The sequence below is a fragment of the Panulirus ornatus genome, chromosome 14 (genome assembly GCF_036320965.1).
Source record: "Panulirus ornatus isolate Po-2019 chromosome 14, ASM3632096v1, whole genome shotgun sequence".
In the NCBI taxonomy this organism is placed as follows: Eukaryota; Metazoa; Arthropoda; class Malacostraca; order Decapoda; family Palinuridae; genus Panulirus; species Panulirus ornatus.
The window spans coordinates 44,078,602-44,096,619 of record NC_092237.1 but is presented as its reverse complement, the minus strand read 5'-3'; the positions used below and the strand labels follow the sequence as shown (position 1 = coordinate 44,096,619).

Below are 18,018 nucleotides of genomic sequence, written 5' to 3'. Positions count from 1 at the left end.
ATAAAGTGCGTAAGACAAGGGAGCAAATGGGAACTTCAGTGAAGGGCGCAAATGGGGAGGTGATAACAAGTAGTGGTGATGTGAGAAGGAGATGGAGTGAGTATTTTGAAGGTTTGTTGAATGTGTTTGATGATAGAGTGGCAGATATAGGGTGTTTTGGTCGAGGTGGTGTGCAAAGTGAGAGGGTTAGGGAAAATGATTTGGTAAACAGAGAAGAGGTAGTGAAAGCTTTGCGGAAGATGAAAGCCGGCAAGGCAGCAGGTTTGGATGGTATTGCAGTGGAATTTATTAAAAAAGGGGGTGACTGTATTGTTGACTGGTTGGTAAGGTTATTTAATGTATGTATGACTCATGGTGAGGTGCCTGAGGATTGGTGGAATGCATGTATAGTGCCATTGTACAAAGGCAAAGGGGATAAGAGTGAGTGCTCAAATTACAGAGGTATAAGTTTGTTGAGTATTCCTGGTAAATTATATGGGAGGGTATTGATTGAGAGGGTAAAGGCATGTATAGAGCATCAGATTGGGGAAGAGCAGTGTGGTTTCAGAATTGGTAGAGGATGTGTGGATCAGGTGTTTGCTTTGAAGAATGTATGTGAGAAATACTTAGAAAAGCAAATGGATTTGTATGTAGCATTTATGGATCAGGAGAAGGCATATGACAGAGTTGATAGAGATGCTCTGTGGAAGGTATTAAGAATATATGGTGTGGGAGGAAAGTTGTTAGAAGCAGTGAAAAGTTTTTATCGAGGATGTAAGGCATGTGTACGTGTAGGAAGAGAGGAAAGTGATTGGTTCTCAGTGAATGTAGGTTTGCGGCAGGGGTGTGTGATGTCTCCATGGTTGTTTAATTTGTTTATGGATGGGGTTGTTAGGGAGGTAAATGCAAGAGTTTTGGAAAGAGGGGCAAGTATGAAGTCTGTTGGGGATGAGAGAGCTTGGGAAGTGAGTCAGTTGTTGTTCGCTGATGATACAGCGCTGGTGGCTGATTCATGTGAGAAACTGCAGAAGCTGGTGACTGAGTTTAGTAAAGTGTGTGGAAGAAGAAAGTTAAGAGTAAATGTGAATAAGAGCAAGGTTATTAGGTACAGTAGGGTTGAGGGTCAAGTCAATTGGGAGGTGAGTTTGAATGGAGAAAAACTGGAGGAAGTGAAGTGTTTTAGATATCTGGGAGTGGATCTGGCAGCGGATGGAACAATGGAAGCGGAAGTGGATCATAGGGTGGGGGAGGGGGCGAAAATTCCCGGGGGCCTTGAAGAATGTGTGGAAGTCGAGAACATTATCTCGGAAAGCAAAAATGGGTATGTTTGAAGGAATAGTGGTTCCAACAATGTTGTATGGTTAAGAGGCGTGGGCTATGGATAGAGTTGTGCGCAGGAGGATGGATGTGCTGGAAATGAGATGTTTGAGGACAATGTGTGGTGTGAGGTGGTTTGATCGAAAGAGTAACGTAAGGGTAAGAGAGATGTGTGGAAATAAAAAGAGCGTGGTTGAGAGAGCAGAAGAGGGTGTTTTGAAGTGGTTTGGGCACATGGAGAGAATGAGTGAGGAAAGATTGACCAAGAGGATATACGTGTCAGAAGTGGAGGGAACAAGGAGAAGAGGGAGACCAAATTGGAGGTGGAAAGATGGAGTGAAAAAGATTTTGTGGGATCGGGGCCTGAACATGCAGGAGGGTGAAAGGAGGGCAAGGAATAGAGTGAATTGGAGCGATGTGGTATACCGGGGTTGACGTGCTGTCAGTGGATTGAATCAAGGCGTGTGAAGCGTCTGGGGTAAACCATGGAAAGCTGTATAGGTATGTATATTTGCTTGTGTGGACGTATGTATATACATGTGTATGGGGGGGGGTTGGGCCATTTCTTTCATCTGTTTCCTTGCGCTACCTCGCAAACGCGGGAGACAGCGACAAAGTATAAAAAAAAAAAAAAAAAAAAATAATAATCATCTGATGCTCTGAGGGTGAAGGCATGTACAGAGCATCAAATTGGGGAAGAGCAGTGTGGTTTCAGAAGTGGTAGAGGATGTGTGGATCAGGTGTTTGCTTTGAAGAATGTATGTGAGAAATACTTAGAAAAGCAAATGGATTTGTATGTAGCATTTATGGATCTGGAGAAGGCATATGATAGAGTTGATAGAGATGCTCTGTGGAAGGTATTAAGAATGTATGGTGTGGGAGGCAAGTTGTTAGAAGCAGTGGAAAGTGTTTATCAAGGATGTAAGGCATGTGTACGTGTAGGAAGAGAGGAAAGTGATTGGTTCTCAGTAATGTAGGTTTGCGGCAGGGGTGTGTGATGTCTCCATGGTTGTTTAATTTGTTTATGGATGGGGTTGTTAGGGAGGTGAATGCAAGAGTTTTGAAAAGAGGGGCAAGTATGAAGTCTGTTGTGGATGAGAGAGCTTGGGAAGTGAGTCAGTTGTTGTTCGCTGATGATACAGCGCTGGTGGCTGATTCATGTGAGAAACTGCAGAAGCTGGTGACTGAGTTTGGTAAAGTGTGTGAAAGAAGAAAGTTAAGAGTAAATGTGAATAAGAGCAAGGTTATTAGGTACAGTACGGTTGAGGGTCAAGTCAACTGGGAGGTAAGTTTGAATGGAGAAAAACAGGAGGAAGTAAAGTGTTTTAGATATCTGGGAGTGGGTCTGGCAGCGGATGGAACCATGGAAGCGGAAGTGGATCATAGGGTGGGGGAGGGGGCGAAAATCCTCGGAGCCTTGAAGAATGTGTGGAAGTCAAGAACATTATCTCGGAAAGCAAAAATGGGTATGTTTGAAGGAATAGTGGTTCCAACAATGTTGTACGGTTGCGAGGCGTGGGCTATGGATGGAGTTGTGCGCAAGAGGATGGATGTGCTGGAAATGAGATGTTTGAGGACAATGTGTGGTGTGAGGTGGTTTGATCGAGTAAGTAACGTAAGGGTAAGAGAGATGTGTGGAAATAAAAAGAGCGTGGTTGAGAGAGCAGAAGAGGGTGTTTTGAAATGGTTTGGGCACATGGAGAGAATGAGTGAGGAAAGATTGACCAAGAGGATATATGTGTCGGAGGTGGAGGGAACAAGGAGAAGTGGGAGACCAAATTGGAGATGGAAAGATGGAGTGAAAAATATTTTGTGTGATCGGGGCCTGAACATGCAGGAGGGTGAAAGGAGGGCAAGGAATAGAGTGAATTGGATCGATGTGGTATACCGGGGTTGACGTGCTGTCAGTGGATTGAATCAGGGCATGTGAAGCGTCTGGGGTAAACCATGGAAAGCTGTGTAGGTATGTATATTTGCATGTGTGGATGTATGTATATACATGTGTATGGGGGTGGGTTGGGCCATTTCTTTCGTCTGTTTCCTTGCACTACCTCGCAAATGCGGGAGACAGCAAAAAAAAAAAAAAAAAAAAATTTTTTTTTTTTTTAATGCGCAAGAGGATGGATGTGCTGGAAATGAGATGTTTGAGGACAATATGTGGTGTGAGGTGGTTTGATCGAGTAAGTAATGTAAGGGTAAGAGAGATGTGTGGAAATAAAAAGAGCGTGGTTGAGAGAGCAGAAGAGGGTGTTTTGAAATGGTTTGGTCACATGGAGAGAATGAGTGAGGAAAGATTGACCAAGAGGATATATGTGTCAGAGGTGGAGGGAATGAGGAGAATTGGGGAGACCAAATTGGAGGTGGAAAGATGGAGTGAAAAATATTTTGTGTGATCGGGGCCTGAACATGCAGGAGGGTGAAAGGAGGGCAAGGAATAGAGTGAATTGGATCGATGTGGTATACCGGGGTTGACGTGCTGTCAGTGGATTGAATCAGGGCATGTGAAGCGTCTGGGGTAAACCATGGAAAGCTGTGTAGGTATGTATATTTGCTTGTGTGGACGTATGTATATACATGTGTATGTGGGTGGGTTGGGGGGGGTGGGGGGGGGGGGGGGGGGGGGGGGGGGGGGGGGGGGGGGGGGGGGGGGGGGGGGGGGGGGGGGGGGGGGGGGGGGGGGGGGGGGGGGGGGGGGGGGGGGGGGGGGGGGGGGGGGGGGGGGGGGGGGGGGGGGGGGGGGGGGGTTGGGGGGGTGGGGGGGGGGTGGGGTGGGGGTGGGGGGTGGGTGTGGGGGGGGGGTGGGGGGGGGGGTGTGTGTTTGTATCCATGGTTGTTTAATTTGTTTATGGATGGGGTTGTTAGGGAGGTGAATGCAAGAGTTTTGGAAAGAGGGGCAAGTATGAAGTCTGTTGGGGATGAGAGAGCTTGGGAAGTGAGTCAGTTGTTGTTTGCTGATGATACAGCGCTGGTGGCTGATTCATGTGAGAAACTGCAGAAGCTGGTGACTGAGTTTGGTAAAGTGTGTGAAAGAAGAAAGTTGAGAGTAAATGTGAATAAGAGTAAGGTTATTAGGTACAGTAGGGTTGAGGGTCAAGTCAATTGGGAGGTAAGTTTGAATGGAGAAAAACTGAAGGAAGTGAAGTGTTTTAGATATCTGGGAGTGGATTTGGGAGCGGATGGAACCATGGAAGCGGAAGTGAATCGTACGGTGGGGGAGGGGGCGAAAATTATCTCGGAAAGCAAAAATGGGTATGTTTGAAGGAATCGTGGTTCCAACAATGTTGTATGGTTGTGAGGCGTGGGCTATGGATAGAGTTGTGCGCAGGAAGGTGGATGTGCTGGAAATGAGAAGTCTGAGGACAATATGTGGAGAGGTGGTTTGATCGAGTAAGTAACAATAGGGTAAGAGAGATGTGTGGTAATAAAAAGAGTGTGGTTGAGAGAGCAGAAGAGGGTGTTTTCAAATGGTTTGGTCACATGGAGAGAATGAGTGAGGAAAGATTGACCAAGAGGATATATGTGTCAGAGGTGGAGGGAACGAAGAGAAGTGGGAGACCAAATTGGAGGTGGAAAGATGGAGTGAAAAAGATTTTGAGTGATCGGGGCCTGAACATGCAGGAGGGTGAAAGGCGTGCAAGGAATAGAGTGAATTGGAACGATGTGGTATACCGGGGTGGACGTGCTGTCCATGGATTGAACCAGGGCATGTGAAGCGTCTGAGGTAAACCATGGAAAGTTCTGTACACTACATACAATATACTTTAAAATAATAGATGACTGCTATAAAATAAAACAAGAACACTAACAAAAACAACTTATTATAACAGTTTAAGTGCAACAAATGTCTATTGTCTTTTTGTTCCAGGGTAATAAGTGATATATTGTAATTGAGTATGTCTAAAAAAAAATATAGAAAATGGCTATCATTCCCTTAAAACTTTGCTTTTGTGATTGAGACAAAGATATTTCGAAATTTCAGAACATTCTAAATAGATTCATTGCTGAGTAGCTTATATAGAACTTTCTCTTAGTTTCCAGTAATACAAATGGTAGTCAGAGGGGTAGGAATACATTGTAGATCCAGACTACTTGACCAGAGATCTTGGTCTCACAAAGTCCAATGCTGAACTTTTGATGTCTAGGGTCATGCAGTGGAACTCATTGGGCGAGTATGCAAACTGCAGATCAGAGGAAGCATCAGCTAGGTTTTTCCTGCATCTTCACTTGTCAAGATAGGCTCTGCTTCTGCCACAATGCAGCCAGTCTGTTCCAGGCAATCAGAATTGCCTGTAACCCGAACTAATGGTGCCTCTTTATTGACAGCTCATCCAGGAGCCTCAAAGCCATGCTACTCCATAATGGGTACCTGTCTCTTCCCCTGGCTCACTTAGTGAACCTCAAAGAAGAATACAAAAGTGTCAAGACCTTGCTAGATGCCTTGAAGTACGATGAGTACAGCAGGGAGGTCATCGGAGACTTCAAAATGGTGGCATTCCTGATGGGTCTCCAAGGCAGTTTTACTAAGTTTCCCTACTATCTTTGCCTTTGGGACAGAAGGGACAATGTAGCACACTACCACAGGTGGGACTGGCCACAGTGCACTGAATTCTCTGTGGGGATGAACAATGTCATGTGGGAGCCACTGGTGGACCCCCGAGAGGTGTTGATGCCACCAATGTACAATACATTATGAAACAATTTGTCACAGCTCTTCATAAGGAGTCAGTAGCCTTCAAAACTTCTTCCCTAAGCTGTCTGAGGCAAAGGTCAAAGCTGATTTCTTTGTCGGAACACAGATAAAGAAGATCCTGCAGTGCAAGGAATTACCAAAGAAGCTCACTAGGAAGGATAAAGCAGCCTAAGACAGCTTTGTCGCAGTGGTTTGGGGCTTCCTGGGCAATCAAAGTCCATATCCCTGACGCTCATCTTGATCATTTCAAGGGGAACTTGGGAGCATATTCGGAGGAGCAACACAAGTGCTTTCACCAGAATGTACTGGACTTTAAACGCCACTACTAAGGAACACATAACGAGAAAATGATGGGAGATTATATTTGGGGTGTGATTCGTGAAAGTGATTTCCAGTACAATTGTAAATCTTGAAAACTACTCAATTCCAAATCTTTTGTGATCACTTTTGTTTAACATTAGTGTAAGTACATTAATTTAGATTCATATGTTGTTTTTCTGGCTTTATAAGCATAAAAATGTGGAAATTCGCCTGCTGTCCAGTTGGAAATAAGTAAATTTCAAAATATCATGTACTGGTCACAAAAGCAAAATTTGAAATAACAGCCTTTTTTCTCGACTTTTTACTTATAAGCAATTAGGAAATAACAATTACTACCCAGGAAAAAAAATTGTGTTACACAGAGTAATCTATCAACAAAACAACACATGATAAACAAATCCATATTGCATATGAAATACTCTCATTCTTGGGTTAGCCTGTCTGCCTGAGGAAGTGAAAAATTGATGCAAAAAATGAGGGGGTATATGAGAAGACATATGGCAAGAGTAATGAAATATGTTATACTCTAACTGTCGAGGTAAGTTTAGATTATTACAGTGCAATATATGAATGAAGGAATGGGTAAAAATGGAGTCAAAGCAAAGAAACTTCTAAAGGTTTAGAGATTTTTATTTGCTTTGTCGCTGTCTCCCGCATTAGTGAGGTAGAGCAAGGAAACAAACAAAAGAATGGCCCAACCCACCTACATACACATGTACATACATACACGTCCACACACGCAAATATACATACCTATACATCTCAACGTATACATATATATACACACACAGACATATACATATATACACATGTACATAATTCATACTGTCTGCCTTTATTCATTCCCATCGCCACCCTGCCACACACAATATAACAACTCACTCCCCCCACATGTGCGCGAGGTAGCGCTAGGAAGACAACAAAGGCCCCATTCGTTCACACTCAGTCTCTAGCTGTCATGTAATAACGCACCGAAACCACTGCTCCCTTTCCACATGCAGGCCCCACAGAACTTTCCATGGTTTACCCCAGACGCTTCACATGCACTGGTTCAATCCATTGACAGCACGTCCACCCTGGTATACCACATCATTCCAATTCACTCTATTTCTTGCACGCCTTTCACCCTCCTGCATGTTTAGGCCCCGATCACTCAAAATCCTTTTCACTCCATCTTTCCACCTCCAATTTGGTCTCCCATTTCTCCTCGTTCCCTCCACCTCTGACACATATATCCTCTTGGTCAATCTTTCCTCACTCATTCACTCCATGTGACCACACCATTAGAAAACACCCTCTTCTGCTCTCTCAACCACACTCTTTTTATTACCACACATCTCTCTTACCCTATTATTACTTACTCGATCAAACCACCTCACACCACATATCGTCCTCAAACATCTCATTTCCAGCACATCCACCCTCCTCCGCATAACTCTATCCATAGCCCATGCCTCGCAACCATACAACATTGTTGGAACCACTATTCCTTAAAACATACCCATTTTTGCTTTCCGAGATAATGTTCTCGACTTCCACACATTCTTCAACGCTCCCAAAATTTTTGCCCCCTCCCCCACCCTATGATTCACTTCTGCTTCCATGGTTTCATCTGCTGCCAAATCCACTCCCAGATATCTAAAACACTTTACTTCCTCCAGTTTTTCTCCATTCAAACTTACCTTCCAATTGACTTGACCCTCAACACTACTGTACCTAATTACCTTGCTCTTATTCACATTTACTCTCAACTTTCTTCTTTCACACACTTTACCAAACTCAGTCACCGGCTTCTGCAGTTTCTCACATGAATCAGCCACCCGCGCTGTATCATCAGCGAACAACAACTGACTCACTTCCCAAGCTCTCTCATTCACAACAGACTGCATACTTGCCCCTCTTTCCAAAACCCTTGCATTCACCTTCCTAACAACCCCATCCATAAACAAATCAAAACAACCATGGAGACATCACACACCCCTGCCGCAAACCTACATTCACTGATAACCAATCACTTTCCTCTCTTCCTACACATACACATGCCTTATATCCTCGATAAAAACTTTTCACTGCTTCTAACAACTTGCCTCCCACACCATATATTCTTAGTACCTTCCACAGAGCATCTCTATCAACTCTATCATATGCCTTCTCCAGATCCATAAATCCCACTCCTGAAACCACACTGCTCTTCCCCAATCTGAAGCTCTGTACATGCCTTCACCCTCTCAATCAATACCATCCCATATAATTTTCCAGGAATACTTAACAAACTTATACCTCTGTAATTTGAGAACTCACCTTTGTCCCCTTTGCCTTTGTACAATGGAACTGTGCAAGCATTCCACCAATCCTCAGGCACCTCATCATGAAGCACACATACATTAAATAACCTTACCAACCAGTCAACAACACAGTCGCCCCCTTTTATAATAAATTCCACTGCAATACCATCCAAACCCGCTGCCTTGCCGGCTTTCATCTTCCGCAAAGCTTTTACTACCTCTTCTATGTTTACCAAATCATCCTCCCTAACCCTCTCACTCTGCACACCACCTCGACCAAAACACCCTATATCTGCCATTCTATCATCAAACACATTCAACAAACCTTCAAAATACTCACTCCATCTCCTTCTCATGTCACCACTACTTGTTACCACCTCCCCATTAGCCCCCTTCACTGAAGTTCCCATTTGTTCCCTTGTCTTACGCACTTTATTCACCTCCTTCCAAAACATCTTTTTATTCTCCCTGAAGTTTAATGATACTCTCTCACCCCAACTCTCACTTGCCCTCTTTTTCACCTCTTGCACCTTTCTCTTGACCACCTGCCTCTTTCTTTTATCCATCTCCCACTCATTTGCATTATTTCCCTGCAAAAATCGTCCAAATGCCTCTCACTTCTCTTTCACTAATAATCTTACTTCTTCATCCCACCACTCACTACCCTTTCTAATCTGCCCACCTCCCACACTTCTCATGCCACAAGCATCTTTTGCGCAAGCCATCATTGCTTCCCTAAATGCATCCCATTCTTCCCCCACTCCCCTTACCTCCTTTATTCTCACCTTCTTCCATTCTGTACTCAGTCTCTCCTGGTACTTCCTCACACAAGTCTCCTTCCCATGCTCACTTACTCTCACCACTCTCTTCACCCCAACATTCTCTCTTCCTTTCTGAAAACCTCTACAAATCTTCACCTTCGCCTCCACAAGATAATGATCAGACATCCCTCCAGTTGCACCTCTCAGCACATTAACATCCAAAAGTCTCTCTTTCGCGCGCCTATCAATTAACATGTAATCCAATAACGCTCTCTGGCCATCTCTCCTACTTACATAAGTATGCTTATGTATATCTCTCTTTTTAAACCAGGTATTCCCAATCACCAGTCCTTTTTCAGCACATAAATCTACAAGCGCTTCACCATTTCCATTTACAACACTGAACACCCCATGTATACCAATTAGTCCCTCAACTGCCACATTACTCACCTTTGTATTCAAATCACCCATCACTATAACCCGGTCTCATGCAACAAAACCACTCACACACTCATTCAGCTGCTCCCAAAACACTTGCCTCTCATGATCTTTCTTCTCATGCCCAGGTGCATATGCACCAATAATCACCCATCTCTCTCCATCAACTTTCAGTTTTACCCATATCAATCTAAAGTTTACTTTCTTACACTCTATTACATACTCCTACCACTCCTCTTTCAGGAGTAGTGCTACTCCTTCCCTTGCTCTTGTCCTCTCACTAACCCCTGACTTTACTCCCAAGACATTCCTAAACCACGCTTCCCCTTTACCCTTGAGCTTCATTTCACTTAGAGCCAAAACATCCATGTTCTTTCCTCAAACATACTACCTATCTCTCCTTTTTTTCTCATCTTGGTCACATCCACATACATTTAGACACCCCAATCTGAGCCTTCGAGGAGGATGAGCACTCCCCGCGTGACTCCTTCTTCTGTTTCCCCTTTTAGAAAGTTAAAGGACAAGGAGGGGAGGGTTTCTAGCCCCCCGCTCCCATCCCCTTTAGTCGCCTTCTACGACAAGTGAGGAATGTGCGGGAAGTATTCTTTCTCCCCTATCCCCAGGTTTAGAGATACCAATGTGTCTTGGTATAATATACAATTTAACCAAATGTTTTTTCAAATTCAGCTTATTAGAGTCATTAAGATATGTGCAAGTCAGCATTGGTCCAAAGTTTCCTAAACCTAATTATTTTACCTATTACTATCTAATGTTCCAGTTCTTACACAGAGCACAAAAGTTAAGAATAACCTACTCAGAATAATTTCAAAAATATCTAAACAAAAAGTTAAACATCTTTATTTCCTATACCTGGAAAAATGTTTCATTTGTTTTAATGAAATTCTGTTGCATAGATGCCATCTTAGCCATGATACGAGCTTTCCTCTGAGTAGCAATAACAGCTCTTCGTTTTTTTTCTGCTGAAGCTGCTGATGCCTCAGATGAAGAGGTTGAGGCCAACACTGCCTCTGTTTCATGAGCTGGTTTGGATATGTCTGATGACAAATTGAGAACAACACGATACCTGAGGAAGAGAAGAGTTAAACCCATTCTGATTACCAGCTGAAAACAACTACAGATTAATTGAAGATTTTCTTTAGTAAAGCAAGGAAAAAAATATTGATAAGGATGGCACATAAGCTATCAAGTTATTCCAAAACATGCATAGAAGAATCAGTTTTACCTGTAGACTCTACAGAGCAAGTAGTTCAGAAAACATAAGACAAACAATCATTCATGATCAGCAATCACATAGCGACTAAAAGTTGAAAACAATGATTACTGATACATGATCTCTTATTAACCTTTAAACAGTGGGTAGTCTAAAAATTCCATTATTCTTAAAGATCAGCATTCAAAAGTAACAGAAAATACAGTTATACAACTACCTTTGTCCTAGCCAGGTCTATTGTTGAGAATGCACCTGAAAAAGGTGTAAATGACATATTTGACTGCTCCTGATATATCTCTGTTTCTGTTTTCTAACTGTTCTCTTAAAACTCAGGCACTTTTCAACATTAGATTAAGGGTGTGGAAGACTGGTTTGCAAGTGTGGGGAGGATATGGAAAAATCTTTCTTCACATACATTCTAATTTCATACACAAGCACAGTGCTGGTAGTGATCAACGTGGATGTGAGTAGAGGTATCGAACCTTTCAAACCAAAAAGATGTGCTGAGGCAATATTCTTGATGGGAGATCTAGGAGGGGACAGGCATCGAAGATATATCATAAATGTCCACTAGAAGATATCTGCATCATGCATCAAAAAGGTGAACTGTGAAACTGCACTGCCTACCATGTATTCAATTCAAGAAATAACTCTAGAACTGTTCCGTATCAGTTTCAACATCTTTCAAAAAACCCATGTACTGTGAGACAACAATCAAAATGTACTTCTCATGCATCAATATTCATAAACTGTTTTCACAATGTAATCAAAATGATATGTTCAATTAAGTCTGCCTCCTGAAAAATAAGATATGCTCATCCTGACACCTTAACCAAAAATGTATCGCAGTAAATGACACTTGGCTAATCATTGCTGTCAATAACTGGGCCCAAATATTGACTGAATACCAATAAAGGAACCATTTTCTTTACTGGGGAGACACCCTAGAAAAATACTAATAACAGAGCAGTATCTACTAAGACTTCATTTAAAAAGAGTGATACCTGGTAAATCAATTCTTCATATCTTGTTTTTAGAGGAGGAACTACTTCTTTAAAATACAAGAGTAAATTTATTTATTTATTTATTTATTTATTTATTTATTTATTATTATACTATGTCACTGTCTCCTGCATTAGCGAGGAGACGCTGTTCTTGACGCTGCCTCGCTAGCGCAGGAAGTGGTGATTGGTTTGGAAGAAAAAGAAAGAATATGTATATATATATTTTTTATTATTATTATACTTTGTTGCTGTCTCCCGCGTTAGCTAGGTAGCGCAAGGAAACAGACGAAAGAATAGCTCAACCCACCCACGTACACATGTATATACATACACGTCCACACATGCACATATACATACCTATACATCTCAACGTATGCATATATATACACACACAGACATATACATATATACACATGTACATTCAACGTATACATATATATACACATGTACATAATTCATACTGTCTGCCCTCATTCATTCCTGTCGCCACACATGAAATGACAATCCCCTACCCCCGCATGTGCGCGAGGTAGCGCTAGGAAAAGACAACAAAGGCCACATTCATTCACACTCAGTCTCTAGCTGTCATGTATTATGCACTGAAACCACAGCTCCCTTTCCACATCCAGGCCCCACAAAACATACCTTAGAATATAATTTCTGATATTAATTTTGATAACTTACATCTATATCTGTATCAAAGGGGCCTGGTAGGTTAGGCAAGATACTGCTTGCAAATGACATGGCTGTCAAGAAACTCCAAAAGTGTCTGAGTTTGGAATAGCACGCGGAAAGACGAAGCTAAGAATTAATGTAAACAAACAAGATAAGATGTAGCAGCAGGGTGAGAAAGGATGATCCGAGTGGGAGTTGGAATTGGGAAGATGTGGAGAAAGTGGAAAGCTTCAGGTACCTGGGAGTGGACATAGCAGAAAATTGAACCATAGGGGTGGAGGTGAGTTTTAAGGTGGGGTAGAGATACAAGGTTTTGGATGCATTGAAGAGTGTGTGGAAACAGTGTTGGTTAAGACAGAGATGGGTATGTTTGAAGGTATTATTGTCCTGACAGTGCTGTATTGTTGGGAGTCTTGAGCCTTGAATGGGAAAGAAAGGAAGAGGAGGAACATACAGGAAATGAAATGCATTAGGGGATATGCAGCATGAGGAAAATTCATCATTTACAGAATGAAAGTGTATGAGTGAAGTGTGGTAGTAAGTGCAATCTGTTTGAGAGAGCTGAATAGGTTGTGCTGAAATGGTTTGGACACTTGGAAAGGATTAGTGAAGAAAGACTTGAGGATCAATATGTCAGAAGTGAAGGCAGCAAGATAGGAGGAGTAGACCAACTGAGAAGGAAATGAAAAGGAGTGAAGGAGGTATTGATTTATCAGGGTCTGGTCATTCACGAGGGGGATAGGCATGCTGAGGATAAAATGAATTCGTCTGTGTGATGGGGGGACACGGAACAATGTGCTGTCAGTTGGGCTAAACCAAGGGACATGAAGCAGTTAAGGTAAACCATGGAATAGTCTGTGGTTGTAGAGGACGGTTGATTCTGGTTTCATTTCATGATACATAACAGAGAATATGCTTGAGTGAAATGAGGTCACTGTTTGCTTGTCCCTTGTTCCCAAGGTAGGAAAAGCAATATATATATATATATATATATATATATATATATATATATATATATATATATATATATATATATATATATTTTTTTTTTTTTTTTTATACTTTGTCGCTGTCTCCCGCGTTTGCGAGGTAGCGCAAGGAAACAGACGAAAGAAATGGCCCAACCCCCCCCCCCATACACATGTACATACACACGTCCACACACGCAAATATACATACCTACACAGCTTTCCATGGTTTACCCCAGACGCTTCACATGCCTTGATTCAATCCACTGACAGCACGTCAACCCCTGTATACCACATCGACTCCAATTCACTCTATTCCTTGCCCTCCTTTCACCCTCCTGCATGTTCAGGCCCCGGTCACACAAAATCTTTTTCACTCCATCTTTCCACCTCCAATTTGGTCTCCCTCTTCTCCTCGTTCCCTCCACCTCCGACACATATATCCTCTTGGTCAATCTCTCCTCACTCATTCTCTCCATGTGCCCAAACCATTTCAAAACACCCTCTTCTGCTCTCTCAACCACGCTCTTTTTATTTCCACACATCTCTCTTACCCTTACGTTACTTACTCGATCAAACCACCTCACACCACACATTGTCCTCAAACATCTCATTTCCAGCACATCCATCCTCCTGCGCACATCTCTATCCATAGCCCACGCCTCGCAACCATACAACATTGTTGGAACCACTATTCCTTCAAACATACCCATTTTTGCTTTCCGAGATAATGTTCTCGACTTCCACACATTTTTCAAGGCTCCCAAAATTTTCGCCCCCTCCCCCACCCTATGATCCACTTCCGCTTCCATGGTTCCATCCGCTGACAGATCCACTCCCAGATATCTAAAACACTTCACTTCCTCCAGTTTTTCTCCATTCAAACTCACCTCCCAATTGACTTGACCCTCAACCCTACTGTACCTAATAACCTTGCTCTTATTCACATTTACTCTCAACTTTCTTCTTCCACACACTTTACCAAACTCAGTCACCAGCTTCTGCAGTATCTCACATGAATCAGCCACCAGCGCTGTATCATCAGCGAACAACAACTGACTCACTTCCCAAGCTCTCTCATCCCCAACAGACTTCATACTTGCCCCTCTTTCCAGGACTCTTGCATTTACCTCCCTTACAACCCCATCCATAAACAAATTAAACAACCATGGAGACATCACACACCCCTGCCGCAAACCTACATTCACTGAGAACCAATCACTTTCCTCTCTTCCTACACGTACACATGCCTTACATCCTCGATAAAAACTTTTCACTGCTTCTAACAACTTGCCTCCAACACCATATATTCTTAATACCTTCCACAGAGCATCTCTATCAACTCTATCATATGCCTTCTCCAGATCCATAAATGCTACATACAAATCCATTTGCTTTTCTAAGTATTTCTCACATACATTCTTCAAAGCAAACACCTGATCCACACATCCTCTACCACTTCTGAAACCGCACTGCTCTTCCCCAATCTGATGCTCTGTATATGCCTTCACCCTCTCAATCAATACCCTCCCATATAATTTACCAGGAATACTCAACAAACTTATACCTCTGTAATTTGAGCACTCACTCTTATCCCCTTTGCCTTTGTACAATGGCACTATGCACGCATTCCGCCAATCCTCAGGCACCTCACCATGAGTCATACATACATTAAATAACCTTACCAACCAGTCAACAATACAGTCACCCCCTTTTTTAATAAATTCCACTGCAATACCATCCAAACCTGCTGCCTTGCCGGCTTTCATCTTCCGCAAAGCTTTTACTACCTCTTCTCTGTTTACCAAATCAATTTCCCTAACCCTCTCACTTTGCACACCACCTCGACCAAAACACCCTATATCTGCCACTCTGTCATCAGACACATTCAACAAACCTTCAAAATACTCATTCCATCTCCTTCTCACATCATCGCTACTTGTTATCACCTCCCCATTTACGCCCTTCACTGAAGTTCCCATTTGCTCCCTTGTCTTACGCACCCTATTTACCTCCTTCCAGAACATCTTTTTATTCTCCCTAAAATTTAATGATACTCTCTCACCCCAACTCTCATTTGCCCTTTTTTTCACCTCTTGCACCTTTCTCTTGACCTCCTGTCTCTTTCTTTTATACTTCTCCCACTCAATTGCATTTTTTCCCTGCAAAAATCGTCCAAATGCCTCTCTCTTCTCTTTCACTAATACTCTTACTTCTTCATCCCACCACTCACTACCCTTTCTAAACAGCCCCCCTCCCACTCTTCTCATGCCACAAGCATCTTTTGCGCAATCCATCACTGATTCCCTAAATACATCCCATTCCTCCCCCACTCCCCTTACTTCCATTGTTCTCACCTTTTTCCATTCTGTACACAGTCTCTCCTGGTACTTCCCCACACAGGTCTCCTTCCCAAGCTCACTCACTCTCACCACCTTCTTCACCCCAACATTCACTCCTCTTTTCTGAAAACTCATACTAATCTTCACCTTAGCCTCCACAAGATAATGATCGGACATCCCTCCAGTTGCACCTCTCAGCACATTAACATCCAAAAGTCTCTCTTTCGCACGCCTGTCAATTAACACGTAATCCAATAACGCTCTCTGGCCATCTCTCCTACTTACATATATATATATATATATATATATATATTTTTTTTTTTTGCTTTGTCGCTGTCTCCCGTGTTTGCGAGGTAGCGCAAGGAAACAGACGAAAGAAATGGCCCAACCCACCCCCATACACATGTATATACATACGTCCACACACGCAAATATACATACCTACACAGCTTTCCATGGATTACCCCAGACGCTTCACATGCCTTGATTCAATCCACTGACAGCACGTCAACCCCGGTATACCACATCGCTCCAATTCACTCTATTCCTTGCCCTCCTTTCACCCTCCTGCATGTTCAGGCCCCGATCACACAAAATCTTTTTCACTCCATCTTTCCACCTCCAATTTGGTCTCCCTCTTCTCATTCCCTCCACCTCCGACACGTATATCCTCTTGGTCAATCTTTCCTTACTCATCCTCTCCATGTGACCAAACCATTTCAAAACACCCTCTTCTGCTCTTTCAACCACGCTCTTTTTATTTCCACACATCTCTCTTACCCTTACGTTACTTACTCGATCAAACCACCTCACACCACACATTGTCCTCAAACATCTCATTTCCAGCACATCCATCCTCCTGCGCACAACTCTATCCATAGCCCACACCTCGCAACCATACAGCATTGTTGGAACCACTATTCCTTCAAACATACCCATTTTTGCTTTCCGAGATAATGTTCTCGACTTCCACACATTCTTCAAGGCTCCCAGAATTTTCGCCCCCTCCCCCACCCTATGATCCACTTCCGCTTCCATGGTTCCATCCGCTGCCAGATCCACTACCAAATATCTAAAACACTTCACTTCCTCCAGTTTTTCTCCATTCAAACTCACCTCCCAATTGACTTGACCCTCAACCCTACTGTACCTAATAACCTTGCTCTTATTCACATTTACTCTTAACTTTCTTCTTTCACACACTTTACCAAATTCAGTCACCAGCTTCTGCAGTTTCTCACATGAATCAGCCACCAGCGCTGTATCATCAGCGAACAACAACTGACTCACTTCCCAAGCTCTCTCATCCCCAACAGACTTCATACTTGCCCCTCTTTCCAAAACTCTTGCATTCACCTCCCTAACAACCCCATCCATAAACAAATTAAACAACCATGGAGACATCACACACCCCTGCCGCAAACCTACATTCACTGAGAACGCGCAAACCTACATTCACTGAGAACCAATCACTTTCCTCTCTTCCTACACGTACACATGCCTTACATCCTCGATAAAAACTTTTCACTGCTTCTAACAACTTGCCTCCCACACCATATATTCTTAATACCTTCCACAGAGCATCTCCATCAACTCTATCATATGCCTTCTCCAGATCCATAAATGCTACATACAAATCCATTTGCTTTTCTAAGTATTTCTCACATACATTCTTCAAAGCAAACACCTGATCCACACATCCTCTACCACTTCTGAAACCACACTGCTCTTCCCCAATCTGATGCTCTGTACATGCCTTCACCCTCTCAATCAATACCCTCCCATATAATTTGCCAGGAATACTCAACAAACTTATACCTCTGTAATTTGAGCACTCACTCTTATCCCCTTTACCTTTGTACAATGGCACTATGCACGCATTCCGCCAATCCTCAGGCACCTCACCATGAGTCATACATACATTAAATAACCTTACCAACCAGTCAACAATACAGTCACCCCCTTTTTTAATAAATTCCACTGCAATATATATATATATATATATAT

The 18,018-nt window shown here is 42.8% G+C and overlaps 1 protein-coding gene across 1 annotated transcript in view; it reads right to left on the bottom strand.

Moving 5' to 3' along the window:
- Positions 1-18,018, bottom strand: part of Ubr1 (Ubr1 ubiquitin ligase) — a 514,997-nt gene that overhangs the window by 186,747 nt on the left and 310,232 nt on the right. The window contains 1 exon segment of the mRNA XM_071669737.1: positions 10,662-10,875. Coding sequence (XP_071525838.1) covers positions 10,662-10,875 — 214 coding nt within the window.